General features: G+C 43.0%; 1 protein-coding gene across 4 annotated transcripts in view; it reads right to left on the bottom strand.

Annotated features, from left to right (window-relative positions):
• Window positions 1-22343, bottom strand: part of MRE11 (MRE11 homolog, double strand break repair nuclease) — a 346093-nt gene that overhangs the window by 288872 nt on the left and 34878 nt on the right. For all 4 annotated transcript variants that reach the window (XM_069202423.1, XM_069202427.1, XM_069202425.1 and 1 more), the window contains one exon: window positions 7597-7757. In XM_069202423.1, the coding sequence (XP_069058524.1) occupies window positions 7597-7757 (161 nt within the window). The remainder of the gene's footprint in view (window positions 1-7596; window positions 7758-22343) is intronic.

The following is a 22343-nucleotide window of genomic DNA, read 5'->3' as shown; positions in this document are numbered from 1 at the left end:
CTGGACCAAAGGAAGTAACCAGTACGATAGACCCTAGCCGGAGGAGAGATCCTTCGAACCAGAAGACATCCAGTATGGAGGAGGAGATCCCACATGGAACTTCCCCTACATGCAGGATCGTCTAAGAACATGGAAACGCTATGTTAGGGAGAAACCAGTGGAGCTATCCTAAGATAACATATGCCCACTACTGCAGAAGGGCACATCAGGGACCATCTATGTGCCATGGGCTCAGATGGATGAAGAAGGGCTAAAGACTAAATTGCCACAATTGTTGGATGGGGCGGGGTAATGGACCTCATATTTTGTGAAGAACACCACAGGAATAAACCTAGCAATAGGAGATGTCAAAAGTCTGCTAAATAGTCTTATTGGTTTGCAGACTAACACAGTGTTCACCAGAGCCCACATCCTAGCAATGACGCAGACAAGCACTGAGCACGATGGGGCCCCATTCAATTTTTACAGGTATCTAATATGGACGGCTCTGAGGAAAGTGCTCCCTGTCTGCTAGATGTAGGAGGGCTAACGGCATAAACTATGAAACATGGGGAGACCATAACCGATTTTCTAGATAGGATGAGAGAACCAGGGGGACAAGAGACAGGACAGCCATGGACCAGTAAGGGCCCCCAGGTCGCATTCTTTTATAATATTCTCAAAAAGGGGCTACCCATCGAAATACAAAGCGGATTGGACAGCATAGTGGGGTTAGACAGCAAACCCTGGCAGGAGATACAAGCTCATATATTACATTATCACAAAAAAAGAAACAAGAAAAGAACCGGGAAAGACAGGAGCACGCTCAGTGAGACACACCTAAGCTGATCCAACACAAATTGAAAAAGACTGTCCTTGAGGGGGCCACATTGGCCGCTAGCATGCAAATAGCACCAGTTCTGAAGGGAGCTCCACCCTTAAAACCCTATAACGACAGAAACCAGGAAGGCTGGTGGCAACAAGACTTTATAGAATGTTACTGTTACCACAGAATGGGCCATATGATCGACAGATGCCGGCTAAAAACACATCATGAGCAGAGGCTGATGAGCCGGGGCCAGGCCCCGCAAAATCTCCATCCACAAAACCAAGCCCAACGAAACCTGAACGCACCTTATACTCAGCCGCAGGGAAGTCAGTCCATTACCACACCACCACAACAGAGGGTGGGTAGTTGGACCAACAAATGGCATCAGCAACCACTGATAGGGAACTCAGCCCAAAAAGGACTGGGGCCATGACCATGGCAGTGAGGGTAACTGTTTCGGGAAGCAATGCCTTCACACACCTGCAGAACCCAAATGTACAGAAAAACGTAATACCCCCAATGCAAAGCATCCATTTCACGTACACCTTAAATTCACTGTATGAAAACTCAAAAGAATGACAAACAAGACAACAATAGAGATTCAAGCCTTTACTTGCATTCAGGAAACTCAGGGCTGTTGTACATGTTTTGTCGATCAGGTCTCCTAACTAGAGTCTGCCATTCAGAGTGCTTGAGGGAGCAGAGGCCCCACTCTGCTGCTGATTTGGCTGGCCACACCTCAGGGGGAGGGCAGTCTGATGAGGAGGGCAGGGCTGCTCCCCAACCAGCACTTAAAAGTAGGCACCCACAATTCAACTGGGGTGGGTTCCAATCACCAAGCTGAAAGGGCTTCATTCTCAGGCACCCAGCCCTGGAGTAAAAACTCCTTCATAGTGCATGGTCCCAACAGCGCCCTCAGAAAGCTAACAGGCTCCAGCCAAATGGAGGCCCCCTTTTTGGTTCCAAAATGAAGCTGTCCTACTGTGTCGGAAGCTAGGCTTCCCGTACGCTTGGGATAGTGAAGACCACATAACCCCAACAGTACACACACAAAATCCTCAGAATGCAAAACACTGCATGGCACCAAGTCTCTAGAGCGGGGAGGTTTCACCAGTACAGACAGTCGTCCCAGTCCAAAACCCTCATTTGGGCAATCTTCAACGAGTTCTTGGCCTTGCACCGGACTCTCCATGCAACAATATTTTTCTTCCTCCTTTCCCTCAAAACTTTCCAAGTAACAGGTCCAAATAAAATATGGTCCGAGAGAGGGGTGCCAGGGAAAAGGGAGTCCGAAAAGGTCCATCGTGGCTCTGAGCAGAATAGAGCTCAGGAATATGCTTACCCCTCTTTTCAGGCCTAGAAATTAGCCAACACACAACAGCTTACACACACCGTCTGAGAGGAAGCAGTAGTCCCAATCTCGGACACTGCAATATCAAAGGCACATGGGGGGGGGGGCCACTGAACAACTCTCCGACCCCCTCCGGTTCACGTCAATTAAGATAAAGGATCATGCAAAGGTCTAGAGAAGCCCACAAAGACCCATAAAAAGAAGTCCAAAGCTAGCCCAAACGAAGCCTCTATAAAAAGGGCACAGTCAAGACACCTGGTGCCACTAGGGAGGGTCAAGTTGCACGCCACATGCCGGGACTAGAGGGGTGCACACGTGACCTCAGGGCACACTTCCTCTTTATACATCCCCGTGCACATGTAGGTTGAAAACACCTTCCTCACCAATGGCACCCTCAGGCACACACAAATACTGGAGGATTGGCAGCCCTGAGAGTGCCAAGTAATAATTAAAATTACCCACATGCTAACAGGATACGCACATGCTCTTGAGATCACTCCGCAAAAAATGCTTACAGCTGTACACCTAGTCAGAGATGGGGAAGGCCCAACAACATTAAATAAATAAGTTCATGAACAATAACTCATTTGTTTTTTCAAATTAGATACCTTGAGTGGGGCCATCTTCAGGTGCTTCACTGAAATGACAAAAACTCAGGAATTCGAGGACACATGTAAGTATGCAATGTTTTCTCAAATAACAAATCAGACCTAGCTCTTACCCAACAGGTCTGTAATCCAGTCTCCAAGTGCACCGCCTTCATATCAGGCCATCACCGGTTCATCGACCACACCAATAAGCCCAACAGGACCACCTTACTGCAAACCTCATCATGAACCTTTTCCCGAACTATACCACATCAACAATCCCAACAGCATAAAGAAACACAAACCGCACCACAGACTTTATAACTGTCAAAGCCAAGAAACTCCAACCACCAGAGGGCTACAGACATCCCCCGGGATTCATCCTAAGATGTTCAAAAAAGTTATGTATTTTTGCACATGTGCAAATTCTTTGTTTATTACGGGTACTGCTGCATCCATTCATTGCTAAAGAACTGCCTAATCTAATGGAGTTCATTCAGAAAATGTCACCGCACTTGCGTAGGGACAGCTCCCATGCGACTTATAACTACACTATACACAACATCAGAATTCCACATGCACCACAAAACGCCCTCTTACACAACATATGTTCAAGAGATCAAGGTTTTATTTCATGATTTGGAACTCCAAAGAGATCCACACAGAATAAAAATACAATCATGCAAATTCATAGATATAAAAACATTGAACATTGATCAGCTCTTCCCAAAGCAATAAGATTAGCAAATCCAAATCAAAAATGCCATATAAGAAATATCAATATAGATTTAAGGGACGTTTGAAAAAGTTAAAAACTTGAAAACAGAACATTTCATTTGGCAAATTTTTTAAACAAATGAAGTGCTTCAGCTTCTGTTTGCACATTAAACTTCAGAAAAAAGGGTTGAAGCAACTTACGTAGACATAACAATAAAGCAGGACAAACAAAAAATGTTTCATGTCCTAACTATCATTTTGGCACAGATTACGAGTACTAAAGGTACCATATCATTTAGCGGTTTAAAAACATTTAACGGACGAATGTCTAGCCTAGATGAAGTGCAAAAGCACCTGATCCTATGCGACAAATTCCATGTGAAATAAGGTTGCGGATTTTTCGGAATAGCAGTTTTCACTACAACGTCATATCTCTTTCTTTACAATATTGATCAATATCCCAGCACTGACTAAAATTTACTGAGGCATGTTTTAAACAAACCTTTAATTGGACTGGAGTGGAGTTAAATAAATTAATGTTTTGTGATCCACCTTAAACTGGTCAAGAGTATACCTTACATTCCTAAAAACAATTACTTTTCTCTCTTAAAATCAAAAATGTCCTTACATAAATAGTACCTCAATGTTTAGGCTTCACTTCTCAACAAACATGAGGCCCAGCGTAGCACTCCTGCCAGGCCGTGTGCAGATGCTTTTCTAATCCCTACTTCAATCCTTAAGGTATCAACCGATGCTAGGGTATTATAAGAGGATAATCGTCTTAAAGTTTGGCCTTCGGTTTTATCCAGAAAGCCCCACCTTGCCACATCAATTAGGTCCACTGCATACAGTGAGGTAGGGGGAATCTTAGCCCAATACACAGCAAGAAGGTGGGAGAAATGTCTGCAAATAACAAAGTTAAAGAAAGCACCTATTTCCATGGCCTTTGCCTTACTTACAATATGCTCTGTATCGCTAAGGGAGCTAGTTACAATTTTACCTAAAAAACGATACAATTTGACCCTCTTCAATTTCTGAGAACCCAATGCCATGCAAAGTTAACACTTTTACGACCCTTCTTCTCTGCCACAGGTTCCAAGACATCAGCCAAGTCATGTCACGTCTGTTCACTGACACCATAAGCAGTAGGCACAGACAGGCTTTACTTGTCCCAAGAGGTAGCCGCTGAAAAAGCAAAATGCCTGCTCCACATATACCTATGTAGGATTAGAGCCAAGATACAACCCCACAGAGTAGAATCCCACAGGGTAGTAATATATCTGACCCGCTATGAGACCAATCCCACACTACTGTACCTTCTCATCGAGCCTAGTGGTATCCAAAGCGAGCTAGATAGGATGCGCAGAAAGATGCTATAGGGGAGGATACTGTTTGGCCCAAGACTTTCAAGAAAAGAGATTTTTGGAGGTAGCAAAGCCAACAAACCAATGCACAAACATGTCCTCTCCCGCTTTCATCTGTGCTCCAGGAGGTGTCCCTTAGCGTACCTAGGGCTTTCTTTGTTAATAACAAGTGAACACCAGACATGGAGTTTCCGTGTAGAGTCATCCACCTCGACGATAAGGGAAATGAGTCTCTAAGGGGAGGGCTGAATAACAGAATAAATACCCTGTGTCAGGAAATCCTGGATACTGAGATGGGTATACATGGATAGTAGGGAAAGGGCAACTCCTATCTGTAAGGAAAATTATGATGTATTCCTTATGTTTCAGAAGCAAAAGAACAATTCCGAAGGGTACAAATTAAAACTGTGGCACAATCCTGCACATTCCGGACATGCAATGGGGCACCTCGACGTTGATGGACACTTACTGGCAATGTGGCGAGTTTGTCTATACGCAGCTCGTCCCCGGACGGCGTGGCCTCTGCTCCCTTGGCACCATACACACCCGACCCTAGCCATTCCCAGAGAAGATTTGTTAGAACTGTACTAACACCCGCTAAGGAAGAATACAACTCTATTGCATCAGGTTCAGGGGAAAAGAACCGCTGATTATTTTGGCTGGGCTCAGTACAAGAACACTCCAGCGGAATGCAGACTGTTCTCCGATGCATAAGTATCAGCGGGAGGGTCCATACCCGTCTTCACAGTACAGACAAAAGCGAACGCCCGCTGGTTGCAAATAACCAGGTGGGAAATGCTCAAAATGATGAACAGCACTGAGCTCAGCCAATGAAGAACTGAGAGCCATCCACCTTGTGGTGATGCATTATTGGTATGTGTTGGAATTGATGACTGCAATGGAGGGTGCGGTGTGTGCGATGATCGGTGCATCCTGCTGCATGTTTATATCAGACAATGGCATGGACAATAGGACTCTGACTCTTGCCAACCAAGCATTACACCGATTACAAAAAGACATGCGTGAAGAGGGAGCTGCCCCTGAGCAGGTGTGCTTCACAAACTGGTTCTCCTGGCTCCTCCGGTGAACGACATTGTTGCCCGTTTTCATACTGTTACTGTTTTTGTGTGGTTTCCCGAAAGTGGGGGGTTTCCTGCTGTGAAAACGTAGTCCTCAAATTGGATTCAGAAGTAGTAGTAAGCAAAACTGAAGCCCCCAATAATGTGACTGTTATGATGTATGGGTTAGATGGTGTAGTTGAAAATTCAACTAGAGAGGGGAATGTTAATATTAGGAAAGTCAATGTGCACCATGACACAATCACATACACCAACGAAATCATATCACTAATAGCTAATTCACCCGACATGAACTCTCCATCAACCCAGACTCCAAGATACATGGTCAGGCAGGCTCTGAGTCCTAGGCCTGAGATTACCAAATGATAGGTCACAGGTGGGGAAGCATGTAGCCAGCACATAAATGTGGAAACAGGAAACCCAGATCAAGGCGCAGAGACACCACAATGGTTCTAGGAGACTGGCCCCCATAAAACACACATGGCCGGAGGGGTGCACGCATTCCCAAACACCATAAAGTCAGATGCAACATGAAGCTAGAAACACACAGCCTCTCAGAACAATGCATGCACAGTAACACACAGCGATCATGTGACCCTCACGCCGGACGTCTTGACACGTTACCGACTGGCCCATATTGTGTCCACGCAAGGTCGAGGCCAAACTGCATTTCTTATCACGACCTTATTTATGACTCCATGAAACCTGTACACATTCTTCACCCCAAAAGAAATGCTTTAATTGTTTTACTGTACCCAAAGAAATGTATAAGCCGCTGCGCAGAACAAAATTTAATTTGAGACAGTCCTGAGACCCCAGGTCTGTAACTGTTTTCCAGGCATTAATGTTTAATTAAACAAACCGTTACTGTTTTGCCAAACTCCTCTTCTCTTTTGTTTTTTCAAGGTAAATTCACATTCAAGCATTATAGTATTTAAATAATAGGTCTTTTATTTGCACACAGAAATGTAGGGTAGTTACAAATGTAGGGTAGTTAAACAATAAAAAGGAAGATCCACGATGATTAAAGGGTCCAGACCCATAACAGTTAAAGCATTAATTTGGTGATGTTCTATAAGTGTAGCAACATGTGGCCCTATACCAAATACTATTAGATGGGGGAAGGGCTGGATGTCCCCAGCTGCCTTCCAAAATTGCTGAGAATCTACAAAACCAGTCCTAGAAAGTAAACTTACCCAAAGTCAAGGTGTATGGTGCCCAAACTATGGAACTCCCAGGGCCCTAGCTGTAAGTGCTCAGGAGCATTTGGTACAGTTTAGAGAGTAAATATCAATAATCAAGCTGGTTGTAGGTTGAAGTTAACAGGGGGGGCTTCAGTGGCTGGTGAGGGACTCTTATCAAGGAAAGTAACAAACAATAACAAACCTTCAATCCCCCAGGTCTCAAAACTGGTTTTCTGTGGTGAAATTTGCCACAGGGTATGGGAACCAGACCATCAACTGGCGCAAGGGTTATTGCTAAATCATAATTTATACAGATATAACTTCAAAGGAGTGTTGTTCTGTATACAGGTCCACCAGTCATTCACACTTTCATCTAGGTTTCATTGAACACTCCAAATGAAACGTGAAAGATGCCCAGACACAAGCAAAAACTAAAACATTAGTTTTCAACAGACCTACAAAACTATTGTTTTAGTCGTTTACGATTTAACAATAATGATACTCACTTGCTGTAACTAAAGTTGACTGACTGGTCACTCAGAACTTCAAACTGAATAGGACGATCACCCATGCAGTACTTCCTAAACAACTCAAGGCATGTGTATAAAGCTCGTCGAGAAGGCTTGTTGTCATGAAAGAGATCACCACCCAATAGTAAAAAATCTACCTGCAGAGTAAAAAGAATATTGTTCATGTTATTAACAGCCGCATATAAACATGGACTTTTTTTATCAGGATGCCCTATAATACTTTGAGTAGTGAGAAAAGGAGAAAGTTATGAAGAGAGAGGGGAGTGATGAACATAGTAAGGAATAAGAGGAATAACTGAATTGAATATTCACCGTAGATTATGCTAAAATAAGGCAAAGTCCTATAAGACCAATCACAAAAGCAGTCAATTACATTTGTAAACTATGCAATTCATACTTGTACATTTCCTCAGAACTGTGTAAATTATGTACGATGTAAAGTATGTGCGTAAGCTGGTGACAAGAACTCATTTCCCTAACTCTACATATGTGTGTTGCACATAGCATCTACAGCTAGCCATTCAATATTCAATTGACATTGTTTTGTTTCCAATGCAGTTTCTTACTACAAAACATTTTTCTCACATAGGTGTACCCTTATTACAAAAAGTAAAGCCATTGTTGGGAAGACAGATTCCCACACATGGTTAATCCCTTACAACAAAACCATTTGGGTAGTGATCTGCAGGATCTAGCATCCCATGCCACTATAACCAGTCCTTCCAAATTTAGGGAGACGTTTAACAATACATTTTGTGTAATTGCTCTCCAAAACTAAGTGGCTGCCTTACAAAATGTAGATTCTCTGCCCTCAGAGTGCAAAAATCCCTTCTTTAAATCATGGCAAGCTCAGGGATTTATGCATGAGTAAGATGCCCAAATAAGTCCCAAAAACACACTTTTAGCACTTTTTCAATGTCCAAAATATCTACATTTTCAGTAGTAATCTAATTTGCCTTGTATATTTTTGCTAATCCTCAGTCCCCTCTCAAAGTTAACCATCTTTTTTGCACTCCTGTGGATATGACTTGTATGTATGGTGTACACATGTACAATTTACACATACACTCCACTGTTGTAAACTGCACATAAAGTACAACTTCACACATTACAACTACTGCCAGCTGCCAGGTGCAACTAGCACTCATGCCTGGAAATCTTCAAGCGTGCGCACAACAGTTGGTGAGTTACTGTAAGTAAGATAAAAAAAATTTAGCATGTAAGCATGATTAAAAAAAATAATTTTGAATGACTAATACTTAACAAAAACATCCACGACCATAACTTTTTTTTATATTTAATAGCAAAGACAGTTAGAGACCATCTGGATGAGTGAAGTGGGAGCTATAATGCATTATCAATTATCATACTTATGTAAGTGCTTTGTGCACAAATGTGGCATGACAAGAAAATATTGATCAAGAAAAGGGAATGGGACAATAATGAGCCATCATGTACTTAAAGCACAACCGTGGAAGCTTGCACTTATAATAAACTAAATGTAATTTTCATATTTTCCTTGACTGTTCTGCTTTTGATTTGTATCACTAGCATGAGATTTCAGGATCCAGTGCTTGATATTGCACCCAGTTAATAAATACAATATCCAACCCCAGCGCCAACGTCAACGACGTCCCACCATCCCAGAAACTCTGCGACGCACTCTCCACCTTTTTCTACCAGAAAATCGCCGCCATCCACAACAGCCTCAACACCACACCTCCGCCAGACCCCACCCCCGACAACTCCTCCCACGCCGACCGCCTCACCACCTGGACCCACGTAGATGACACCGAAACCCGAAAGACCATGAACTCCATCCACTCAGGATCCCCCTCAGACCCATGCACACACCACATCTACAACAAAGCCGACTCCACCATCACCCCCCAACTTCGCAAGATCATCAACCTATCCTTCGACACCGCAACCTTTCCGGACAGCTGGAAGCACGCCGATATCCAAGCCCTCCTCAAGAAACCCAAGGCTGACCTCAACGACCTCAAAAACTTCCGCCCGATCTCCCTCCTCCCCTTCCCAGCGAAGGTCATCGAGAAGATCGTCAACGCCCAGCTCACCCACTACCTCGAAGACAACTCCATCCTAGACCCCTCCCAATCCGGATTCAGACGCAATCACAGCACCAAGACTGCACTCCTCGCCGCCACAGACGACATCAGACAGCAAGTGGACAACGGCGAAACTTCAGCCCTCATCCTCCTGGACCTCTCCGCAGCCTTCGACACGGTCTGCCACCGCACCCTACTAACTCGTCTCCACTAAGCCGGAATACAAGACAAAGCCCTCAACTGGATCTCCTCTTTTCTCTACGGCAGAACCCAGAGAGTCCGACTCTCACCCTTCCGCTCCGAAGCCACTAACCTCATCTGCGGCGTCCCCCAAGGCTCCTCGCTAAGCCCAACGCTGTTCAACGTCTACATGGCACCCCACGCACAACTGGCCCGTCAGCACAACCTCAGCATCCTCTCCTACGCCGACGACACCCAGCTCATCCTCTCCCTTACTAAAGATCCACACACCGCCAAAGCCAACCTCCACGAGGGACTGAAATCCATCGCCGAATGGATGAGAAACAGCCGCCTGAAATTAAACTCCGATAAGACGGAAGTTCTCATCCTCTGACGCTCCCCCTCTGCCTGGGACGACTCCTGGTGGCCCACCGCGCTGGGATCCCCACCTACTCCAGCCAACCACGCACGCAACCTCGGCTTCATCCTCGACTCCGCTCTCACCATGTCCAAATAGGTCAACGCAGTCTCCTCCTCCTGCTTCAACACCCTCCGCATGCTCCGTAGAATCTACAAGTGGATCCCGACGGAAACCAGAAAAACAGTGACCCAGGCCCTCGTCAGTAGCAGACTTGACTACGGCAACGCACTCTACACAGGCATCCCAGCAAAAGACATCCAACGACTCCAACACGCATCCGCCCGCCTGATCCTCGACATACCCCGCCGATGCCACATCTCCCACCACCTGAAGGACCTCCACTGGCTCCCCGTGGACAAGAGGATCACCTTTAAACTTCTCACCCACGCGCACGAAGCACTACACGACGCCGGACCCGCCTACCTGAACAACAGGCTCAACTTCTACGTACCCTCCCGCCAACTACGCTCTGCCAACCTCTCCCTCGCCATCGTTCCCCGAATTCAATGCAAGACCTCCGGCGGCAGATCCTTCTCCTACCTCGCCGCCAAGACCTGGAACTCACTCCCGACCTCCCTGCACCAGACCCAGGACCTCCTCACCTTCAGGAGACTCCTAAAGACATGGCTCTTCGACCGATAGCAGCTGCCCCCCCCCCCCCCTCAGCGCCTTGAAACCCTAACGGGTACATAGCGCGCTTTATAAATTTAATGATTGATTGATTGCCAAAAATATGGCCATGGTAGTGTACAAAGGTGTGGACATGCCACTTCTGTGTTTCATTTATTTTTATAGCAATGGTAAGCTCCAAACAAGAAGGATGATAACAATATCTTGATGGTGGTATTTAAATATTAAACTATTCGATCTAAATCTGTAACAAATTCAGTATACTAATGATCCAAAATGTGCATAAGCTTTTAATCACTGTGATTATTGTTTTTGTCAAGATACGTCTTCCACTTGCAAGATGGGAGTACAGACTAAGCACCTACTTTCTCATGAGTATAAGTGAAAAACCCTACCTACCAACCTACAGTTAAGAATATGGGGAGCTAAGCTACCCCTTCCAATTAGATTTAGTTAAGCAGTATGTGTTGTACGACAGTGGTCTACACAGCTGGATCACCGGAACAGAGCAAAGTTATAAGACATAAATAATTCTTCAACATCAATTCTATTGACCACTTTGTGCATACTGCATACGCATGACTAATTAACCTGCATTCCTTCCAAAATGTTATCTGCTACAGGTTCAAGGCCGTTTGTACAGTGGTATTTTCTGCCTACCGATGTAGGCAACATAAAGGGGGATGGTGCTAAGGGCGTGGGATGTAAAAATATAAAATTGTAGACATGCACACCTATGCAGTGTGGGGGAAAAGTAGTGTCACAGTTTAGGTGAGGTGAGTACTTTTTGACATGTGACCTAGGTTTTGGAGGACACCCAGAATAGAGTGATTTCTGAACAGAATTATCTGTGTTATCTGGGCCGCTAATCAATAATTCACACAGACAATATATGTATTTCTGCTGCCGCACCTGCTAGCCAAGAGAAGGCGCCACCACTGACAGAACTTTGATTATGACCCTGGTATGATATGCCTGCTATGAAACTGAGCTACTGCGCAGTCTGATCCTCCACTGCCACCTTAAAATGGACATAAAAGTTGGTGTCTCATACAATTAGTGATGGAACAACCCTGACCGCAGGGCAATTAGACAACAATCAATATGGAAAAAACAATATTGTTAAATGTGCAAATAGCTCTGGTGACCGAGCAAAAGTGAGAACCATGAACTTGATTACCCTATAGAACTTTTTCGATGGTTCTAAGCTTTAAGAATTTCAAATCTTCCAGGAAAAGCTCTAGAGATCCCAATTCGAGGGGAACATGAGGGGTAACTCAGATGAAGGTGAAATTAAAAAAAAAAAACTACATGATTATTATTAACATTTATCCCTTCTGGCTGGCAATGGTCAAGTGGTGATATATTGTGGATTTATACATCACATGAAGGTGACATGAATTTAGAGCGCAACGGAAACAGACTCCATTTTGTTTTCTTGAATGCACATACACTTTGTGGACTATAAAGTAGGAAGGGTGCAGCTGTAGTGCATGTCCGAAAACATATCCACAGCCTTTGTAAAAATTATCCTAATCAATTTTTTATTCTCATTGATGGTGTGGAAATGGTGCGCGGTTTCTAGCGAGCATGACTGTGAAGGATGTGTTGCAGGATCAGAGAGTAACTGTAGTTTTTCATATGCCGAACACCTCCCCTCATACTGAAAATGAAAAAACACACATTCTTGAACTTCTTTAGGAAGCGTTCCAGATGTGCGTGCCATAAATATCAGGGCTGCTGTCGCAAACACCTTTTAGACTAATGAAACTATTCTAGTTAGCTTTTTTAAAAGGAACAAATAAAATGTGCAGGTGTATTAAAATAAGGTTTAAAAATGCACACGCGTGAACTTGATGAAAACTGGTGGCAAAAACAGAATCTAAAATGCATATAAAATGTGTATTTAACAACCACTCTTGCTCGGCCTTCTTTTTCGGATTTGATTCAAGCAGCTATCTTGCTATTTTCCTGTCCCTCCTTCCTTTCGACCTCTCCTCTAAAATATTTAAAGCCTCCAAGCTGTGCAAAGAAAGAGACTGAGACATTTACAGACACAGGCTCTCTGACATGCACACAGTTAAACTGCTCACACACCCAACAATCTCAAACACACTGGTTCAAATCACACAGTGAGCCACTCATTGTCAGGCCAGTTCTCTGGCACAGTGAAAACTCAGGCACAGCTGGGCAATCTTTGTTACAACTAGTATCTGTTGTTTTGGTACTACTGTGAGGTGGAGCTCAGTCCTCGTTTTAAGGCTTTGCCTTTCACTGGGTCGCGAGGTCCAAAAGTCAACACTTACGCTTGCAAGGGGATGTAGGCATATAAACTCAAATGTAATTAAGTAACAAACACAATACAATAAATGAAATGTCCAGTCAGTGGAATAAAGTTATAAAAAAAATGAAGCTTTCTTTCACATCATGCTTCAACAATTTGGTAAAATAAAAATGCCAGCAGTGTATTAAGCTACTTTTCTATCGAACATAACAACAAGGTCATTCGGACTTCTCAGTTGTAGAGGACCTTAAATTATGCACACTAGCAGCAAAAGAAACAGCATGGTGTACAGTCACTTAAGAATGCAGCCATTGCACGCTTTCTAGCATTATATTTGTGATTCTTACAGTTCAGATGATGCAGGAGACGCTTGGGTGTTGCCCACAGCTCTCCCCTCAATTACGGACAAAGTTATGAGTGGCAGTTGTTGCTAGGTGCGTGGCAGGCAACTGGCTGTCAAACTCACCGAAGTGTCACCAGGCATCAATAATACCATGGCTGTTACATCCTGAGTTTGAATAAAAACTCCTAATGATTTCAGGCATTAGAATGTTAGGAAGAATGTTATGCTATGAAGGCAAACAGAAAGTAGCTGGTTGGGTTGCTGCTGATGGTTGGCAGTGCTAGGCAGTTTATGCAGAATAAATCAGACTTTCATTATTTTAATGTTTGGACTTCATCATTCTAAAAGGAGATTACAACATTTTGGAGATAAGTATGAGATGAAACGAAGCATCACCTCTAAGAATTTTTGACATTAAGAATCAGACTATACTGACAACCCATGCAAGTGTCTATAGTTTTGGGGCTGTACTAATCCAAATTCAGGAAAACAAAGAATATGTTATCCTTCATTCCTCACGTACCCTAAATGAAACTGAAAAACGATATTCAGTTGTTAAGAGGGAAAACCCTGCCCTATCTTGGGTAGTAAGACATTACAGAACATACTTGTGGTGAATTCTCTTCAAAGAGCATCAAGGAGCATCCAGCTCAAGAGCCTTTAATACATCTGTTAACTACTATATGATCCGGTATGTCGTCCCAACAGATTGCGAGATGATTAGCAAATATGAATAGCGTATCACAGTAGTGACAGAGAGTGATTTAAAACAAGAATGGGTAGCTTATGTAACAAATGTAGACATGAGTACCATATCAGAAGATGCTTGGAGACAAGGATATAATAAGGATGAAGAGCTTAGCTGATTGGCGAAATGAGTGCAATTAGGACAGCCTAGTTCCCACAAAGGTTTTGAAAGATATTATTCTTTAAAAGATGAATTAAGCCAAGGCGTCTGGGGTTTGAGGGGAATCAGTAAATGATCCCACTTTAAAAAAAGATGATAAGTAAATTAATTGGATTGGTCCATCAGTGTTGCCTGGGATGAAGGAGAACCAAGAGTTGGTTAAAAGATATTACAGGGGCCACATATGGATAGAGTGCTTGAAGCAGAAGTCAAAGAGTGTTGCTTGGGTGCTAATTGTGATGAAGTGCAAAACACAAATACACAACCTCTACAAGATAAGATATTCAAATGGCTACAATTTTGTTAAAAGTTGTCATTGATATAACAGCCCTAATGGATAGGCTTGTAACACACAGTAAATATATCATAGTGAAGGTGGATTACTTTTCAAAATGGTTTAAGATTGCATTTATAGCCACAATTGCATTCAAGAAGATGATAAAATTAATAGAAATATTTCTTATAAGTGAGAGTTACCTGGAGGTGTTGATCTCAGATAATGATACCCCATTGTGCTCCAGTGAGATGGAGAAACATTTGGCAGACCCCCAACTTTGTACATAAGAAATCTGTGTTCTACAACCCAAACGTCAAACGTTTAGTAGGAAGGGTTAGCTCTGTCAATAAGGAGAGTATACTGTTGGCCCTGGTGAATTGTAGGTCAGTGATTGAAAAGGTGAATCAGAATGTGTGGTCATATAGGACAACTGTCCAGGATACCACAAAATACACACATTTGAGTTTGGGAGATGTAGGAAACCCAAGACTATGCGGGTGTTAGGTGGTGTGGCCTTGAATAGCAGATGTGATACTAAGGAAATTGAGGAGAATATGAAGACGAAGTAAGGAAAATACAAGTTATAGTATAAAAGTAAAAAATAAGTGCTTTACTAATGTGTGTTTACTAATGTGTGACTGTTGAAAGAATCAAAGAAAAATACCTTAGCCTCACACATCAAATCTAGCTACAATAACAGCAAAGAACTCTTCAACACAGTCAAAGAATTCTCCAATACCTCAGCTGCAACAAGCAACATTACTCCCTCACAGGAACTCTGTGACAACCTTGCAGACTTCTTCCACAATAAGATTGCCAACATCTACAGAAACTTCAAACCTCACCCCAAGGCCACTGACTTCTTCAAGCAACACAATGACCCATCTACCACCACAGACATCCGACTAACCGAACTGAGTCTGCTCGCCCCACAGGAATGCAAAGCCAGAATCAGCCATGTACTCACCACCTTCTTCAACACCTCAATCGCCACGGTCATCTTCCATGAGGACTGAAAACACGCAGAAATCAATGCCATACTAAAGAAACCATTGGCAGACCCCAGCAAACTGATCTCCCTCCTCCCATTCCCAGCCAAAGTATTAGAAAAAGCCATCAACCAACAACTCTCCTCATAATTGAAATGGAAGCTCCTACTCGACTCCTCCCAATCCGGATTCTGCAGCAACCACACCACAAGACAGTCCTCCTCGAGCCTGATGATGCCGTCTGAGTTCTACTCGACCGAGGAAAGAGAGCTGCTCTGATCCTACTAGACCTCTCTGGCAGCCCTTGAATCAGTCTCCCACTACACATTCACCACACGTCTTCGCAACATAGGCATCCAAGCAACCGCTCTCAGATGGATGACACATCTGGCCAGCATTGTCAAAACCTACAGACTCAACATCATACCCTATGCAGACGAGACACAACAAGCTAACCATGAAGACTCAGGTCAACTCTGTCTCTTCCTCCTGCTTTGTTATCCTCTGCATGCTTCATGAGATATTCAAATGGCTACCTCAAAGCTCAAGACACATTGTCATCCAGGTCCTCATCTCCAGCCAACTGGACTACAGAAATGCTCTCTACACAGGGATCGCAGCTTATCTCCTCCTCCAACTACAGCCCATACAGAATGCCACGGCCAGACTCATCCTGGATCCCCTAGATAAGCCCACATTATGCCCTACATCTGGGAACACCACTGGCTCCCTGTACAGAAAAGATGCCAGTTCAAGCTCCAGACCAATGCATACAAGGCCATACACAACTGCAGACTCGCCTACCTGAACCACCGGCTAAACGTCCATCAGCCAACCAGACACCTCCCCTCCAATTCCCTTTCTCTAACAATCATCCCCTGGCATTCGACGTAGCAGATGCAGAGGTCGCTCCTTCTCCTACCTAGCGGCAAAACATGGAACAAACTACCCTTTCATCTCTGGACCTCCCCATTTCTTCCACAGTTCTGAATGTCCCAGAAAGCCTGGCTAGTCGGCTATCTCAACTGGACAGTGTCAGCGCCTGGATACCTTCACAGGTGACTAGAAGCGCTCGACAGATTGATTGAATGTGTGGGTGTTGGTCAAAAGGTTTGAGTGAAGTACCCATCAATGGTACGGAAAGAGAGAAGTTAAGAATATGGAATCTCCTTTGATAATATCAGTCTATGATAGTTCCATTCGCAACTGGTGGAGAGTGTGAGTGTTTACCACACACTGAGGATGTCAGTTGGGGAAATTGAGTGAAGGAGCCCATAGTAGACATCTGCATTAGATACTGAAGGAGTTTGTCATTCGGATGTGGAAGTGGCTAGGATAGTGGAATGGTTTGAGCACAGTAAGAGGAGAAGTGTACCTTCAAGGGTTCGGTTCTGGTTACTATCCGGTTGAGATGTTTGAGTTTTTCAAAAGGATCTTTTGTGCGGCACTTAAAAAATATAACAAACATTATTTAGGTAAAAACTGTGGATAAAGGTATATTAAAGGGTACTTTGGTGTTTTTATGGTTTGATGCTGTAGCAATAGGGAGAGCGCAATGGTTTGGGTGAACTGAGAGGAGAGAAACATCTTCGAAGGTTTGGTTCCTGCTAAAGACTAGTTGAGATGCTTGAGTCTTGCAGAAAGGTTTTTATGTTAGGAGAATTTAAATATTAAAGATATTGTTTTGGAAATCGGGCCTTACAATAGGCAGAAATTGTGGGTAATGGTATTTAAGGATACCATCAATTAATAGGGATGCGGCAGCAAAGTGAGTGGTGGTGTTCCAACACTGGAATTTAGGGACTGTGTTCCGTTTCGGGATTGGCTAATGGTTGAACAGTTTGAATATGGCTAATTAGACTGTCATTGGCAGGGTGGTTTAGTAAGTAAAAAGAGTATTTAAACGAACGGTTGGTGATGAAAATTGTGGTTTGCGGTGAAGGACAAAATGGAGTGCTTTGTAAATATTGGATAGGCATGTAGTTTGTAACTATTGATTTCAACTTGGATAACAGAGGTGGGTATGATGAGAGCAGTTTAGAGTATGTGACAATGGGTCCATCTGGTTCAGCTTGGAGAACACAGTAACCTCAACTGACCGACTGTGTATACACTTGGAGTTATATGTCCACATTAGCAGGCGAGTGTGGCTTGATCTAGAAACATGGTGATTGTGGGAGTGACTTTATGGGTAGGGCTGGAAACTCGTCCATGGGTGGAGAAAGTGTCCTGATTTGTAAGCTTTTGAACATTGCTCATGGGGTAAAAAAAAATTGTCAGCGGAGATAGAAGGGAAACAAAAGAGTGAGAATGATTTAGTTTGCCACATTACTATACGAGTGAATATTGGAACTAAGTATTAGGCCACCAAGGGACATAGGAGGGGATGCATTCCATTCCCATCTCTTTCTAAGTTTAAAATTTCTCTGTTTTTTTCTTTAACTTGCCGATATTTGTTTTGCCTCATTAAACTGATCTACTAACCTCAGCAAACGGCACAGAGTGAAGAAGGAAGGTCAGAGTTCATGGGAATTGTTTTGTTGAGACAAGACCTGTGGTGAAATAGGAATTAAAGGTGAGGGTACTTTTAATATTAGAACTGAGCTCTGAAATAAATAGTAAACGGTTCTTGGGTCCCTTGTGAATGAAATAATGCACACTAAGTAAAAACTTTGGACTAGAAAAACTTGGTTTCCTATGTACTGTTTTCATGACTTCAATGGATAATCGTGGACATGATATGTTTGTGAAACAGGGGAACCTCCATTGAATATGTGGTTATGAAACTGTTGGAAAATCCCAAAGAAAAAATTGTTGCTGTAAATTAATGATGTTGGTTATGAATAACATGAATATGGATTCGCTTATGGTAGTCCAGAATGAGTAGTTATTTGTTTTGATTTGATATGAATGAAATGCTGACAATCCGTGTTTTGTTAGGTGAACATATTGTGAATTTGGTTTTGTTTTTTCATAATTTCAGCCCTGAAGAAGCAACATGTAAAGACACGAAAAATGTGTTGCCTGGAATCAACTGATGCCCTTAGAAACCAGATAATAATGATTAATGGAGACAATATGTTTGTACAACAGATGAAAAACACATTTCCATAAAAAAAGTCTTTTGAATGGTGATGTTGAGAAATCTTAATAGGAATAATCTATTCTTGAGATCATAATGTTCTGATGTCTTTTTAAATAAATGGTATAGAATATTAAATTATTTATGTGTATTTGTTGAACGGAGCTCTCTATGAAAATTTAATATTTGGAATCATATCCCATGCCAACGACACACAACCCATCCTCTCCTTCTTTGAGACACAACCAACACCAAGTCCAACTTCCACAACTCAATGACAGATGTCGCCAACTGGATGAAGAACAACTGCCTGTAGCCCAACATGGATAAGACGAAGGTACTGATTTTCAGAAGCAAAAGCACCCCTAGGGATGCATCCTGGTGGCTCTTAGAACTCAAACCTACTCCTACTCTCACTGGCGACGCTAGGGACCTAGGCATCATTCTTTAAAAACAGCTCACCGTGAAGACTTGGGTCAACTTCGTCTTCTCCTCCTGCTTCTTCACCCTCGGAATGCTTCATAAGATATTCAAATGGCTACCTCACAGCTCAAGACACACTGTCATCCAGGTCCCCACCTCCAGTCGAATGGGCTACAGCAACGCTCTCCACGCATGGATCACAGCTCACCTCATCTGACGACTATGGACCACACAGAACGGTGCAGCCGGAGTCATCTTGGAGCTTCATAGATGAGCCCCCCCTCACCCCCTACCTCAAGGAACTACACTGGCTCCCTGTACAGAAAAGATGGTAGTTCAAGCACCTGACCCACGCATACAAGACCCTACACAACTGTGGACTCGCCTACTTAAACCACCGCCTGAACTTCTATCAGCCAACCAGACACTTCCGTTTTGCTTCCCTTTCTCTAACCCTCACCCCGCATCACACGTAGCAGATGCAGAGGTCGATCCTTCTTCTACTTGGCAGCAAAGACAAGGAACAACCTAGCCTTTCATCTTCAGACCTCCTCATCTCTTCCGGAGTTCTGAAATTCCCTGAAGGCCTTGTTATTCTGCTAATCAACTGGACCTTGCCAGCGCCTGGATACCCTCACAGATGACAAGAAGTACTCAACAAATGTACTGATTGATTGAAAGTGTGTATGTGCTTGTCAACAGATTTGAGGGAAGTACCCATGGATTGTACAGAAATGTGAAACAAAATTCTCAGAGCCCACTGAAATAATTAGCATCAGAAAGAAATTTGTCAAAGTAAAAGATGGAGCAGTATGGAACAAAGATAGAATTGCAGTGTGTGAAAGCGAAAGGCACGATTAAAGGAAATGGAAGAATAATGAAAACATAAAAGAACAAGCATTTGCAATGCAATAGGTCTCGCATTTTCTTGAGTGAGAGCTAATGGCACTGTAAACTCAGATCTGGTCTTTTCTTGCCACATAAATTGGTCAACCCTGCCTCATAATTTTGTCTTTTCCTGCCATGTTTTAGTGGTCACTGGCGGCTACTATCATCAGAAATCACAATTCCTTGAGGAGAAACAAGCTATGACTGCACTACCTTGAGTTGTGTAAACGTCTGAACAGAAATTGGAAAATAAAGCTGGAAAAGTATTCTTTTTTTACGTTAACAGAATGAACTTGTAAGCATTCTCGCCTCGCATTTCAACAAAGCTCTAATGAAGTTAACAACAGCAGAGCAGCCAGAGAAGATTTATGTCCTCAATAAGCTAAGCAATGCCCTGTGTGCAAATATCGGGAAGGGCCCAGGAGAGAGAGACTCCAGATGCCAGGCTATGCAAGTTTCACAACACTGATTCTAGGTTTAGCTACATTCTACAAGAAAGGGCATATTGTGGCTTTCCTGAGCAGTGAGCTAAACATTTAGGCACACAGTGTTTCTTTTGTAAAAATAAGCTTATTTTAATGTTACATAAACGTGCAAAAATAACCTTACTTCAAAATGAAATCAACGCAAGCGAGCTGGGCTGTACTGAAAGAACATAATCAACAGATGCTGGGCAGAGGTAAACCAACATAATAAAAAAAACGAAGCCTAGAAGCTACCTTTTATTAAAGATTTAAGGGTGGAGCAAATGTTCCAGGAGCCAGAGGTGAACGAGGACAACGCTGGGATAAAGCCAACACAAATGTCAACAACATGGTGGGAGGAAATTAATGTTGCAATAAAACACAGGCAGGTACCAGCCTAAAACATCCACAGTGAAAAGGCAGCAACTAAGAGATAACAAAAGTAGTCTGTCATAGCAACAGATAAAGAAACCGAAGCGGAATAATACAGTAGTTGGTCACTGCTCTGAAACAGAAAAAGGAGGGAGAAAAAGGCAGAACTGACCACTAGTGAGCAGGATTTTTTAAACACTGCAACCAACTAATGAAATTGCTTTAAGCCATAAGAGGTATACTAAAAGTATACATGAAGTTGAAAAGTCATTAATAATAAAACTGAGATGAACAATAAAACAGAAAAGGGCATTGCATTGGGAAGAACGAAATGTGTGTCTCTACGTTTGAAGATTATGTGTTGGCGAAAGGAAGCCTCACATCCAATATGGAAAACTGTTAATATGTTGTTTAGTAATCTGTTTAAAATTGTGTATACAGATGTACGCAATGTATATAGCTGCTGTTCAATGTTTGGTTATACTGTAGTTCCAAGACAGAGGAAATGTTACATCCAGAGTTTGAGTAAAAGGTAAAAACTCATAATGATGTCAGCCATTGGAACCATGGAAAAGAATGTTATACTGTGAAGGCAAACAGAAAGTAGTACCATAGAATGCTGCTGATGGTTGGAATTGCTGGAGAGTTTATGCTGATTCTGGACCTCAACATTCTAAAATAAAATTACAACAAAGACATAGGAAAGTTGGTCACCAACTGTAGAAGGTGGTCCATTCCGGGAGCTTCATCTTCAGTAGAACTGAGTCCTCTGCTAGAAGAAACTTCTAAAACAAACCCGAAAAAAAAAAACTGGCAAGGGGTCGTGCTATAGGATTCTGCAAAGCAGGAAACCAACCTAGGTCAGTGAGAAATGTTAAACTGCCGAGAGGGGAACCTCCTGGATAATGTGCCAAAGACTTTCAACCATACAGTCATACACACAAATTCACAGTCAGTCACACTTTGTTCCTCACACTAACAAATCTGTGGTAAGGTCTCACCCACTCAAATGGCAATCACTTTCACATGCTCACAAACATTCATCAAAGACTTTCAATAGCAGTGTCCTGCAGGTGTTTCGTCTAGCAGTGCCCTCCATAGTTGTTTTTATCGGCCCATGAATGATTTTAAAGCACCACATCAGACACATTCAATCCCAGCGTAGCTCCAGTGAGCCATTTCAGCTTTCCGCCCTAAGGACAGAAGAGAAGGAATTCCTATGCAATTCTTAAATTTCGGAAATGCTGTGCATGTCAAGATGAGGGGAGGGAGTGTGTTCTAATTATTACACCCAATTTACACATTGAATGCAAGATAATATTGTCAGAAAATAAGAGTGCGTGGACAAATGCCAATTTTGTCAAAAATGTGTGTGTGACAAGTCTAAATATAGA

The sequence above is a fragment of the Pleurodeles waltl genome, chromosome 8 (genome assembly GCF_031143425.1).
Source record: "Pleurodeles waltl isolate 20211129_DDA chromosome 8, aPleWal1.hap1.20221129, whole genome shotgun sequence".
NCBI classification, from domain to species: domain Eukaryota; kingdom Metazoa; phylum Chordata; class Amphibia; order Caudata; family Salamandridae; genus Pleurodeles; species Pleurodeles waltl.
Note: the sequence above shows the minus strand (reverse complement) of the source record. Positions and strands in the feature narration are given on the sequence as shown.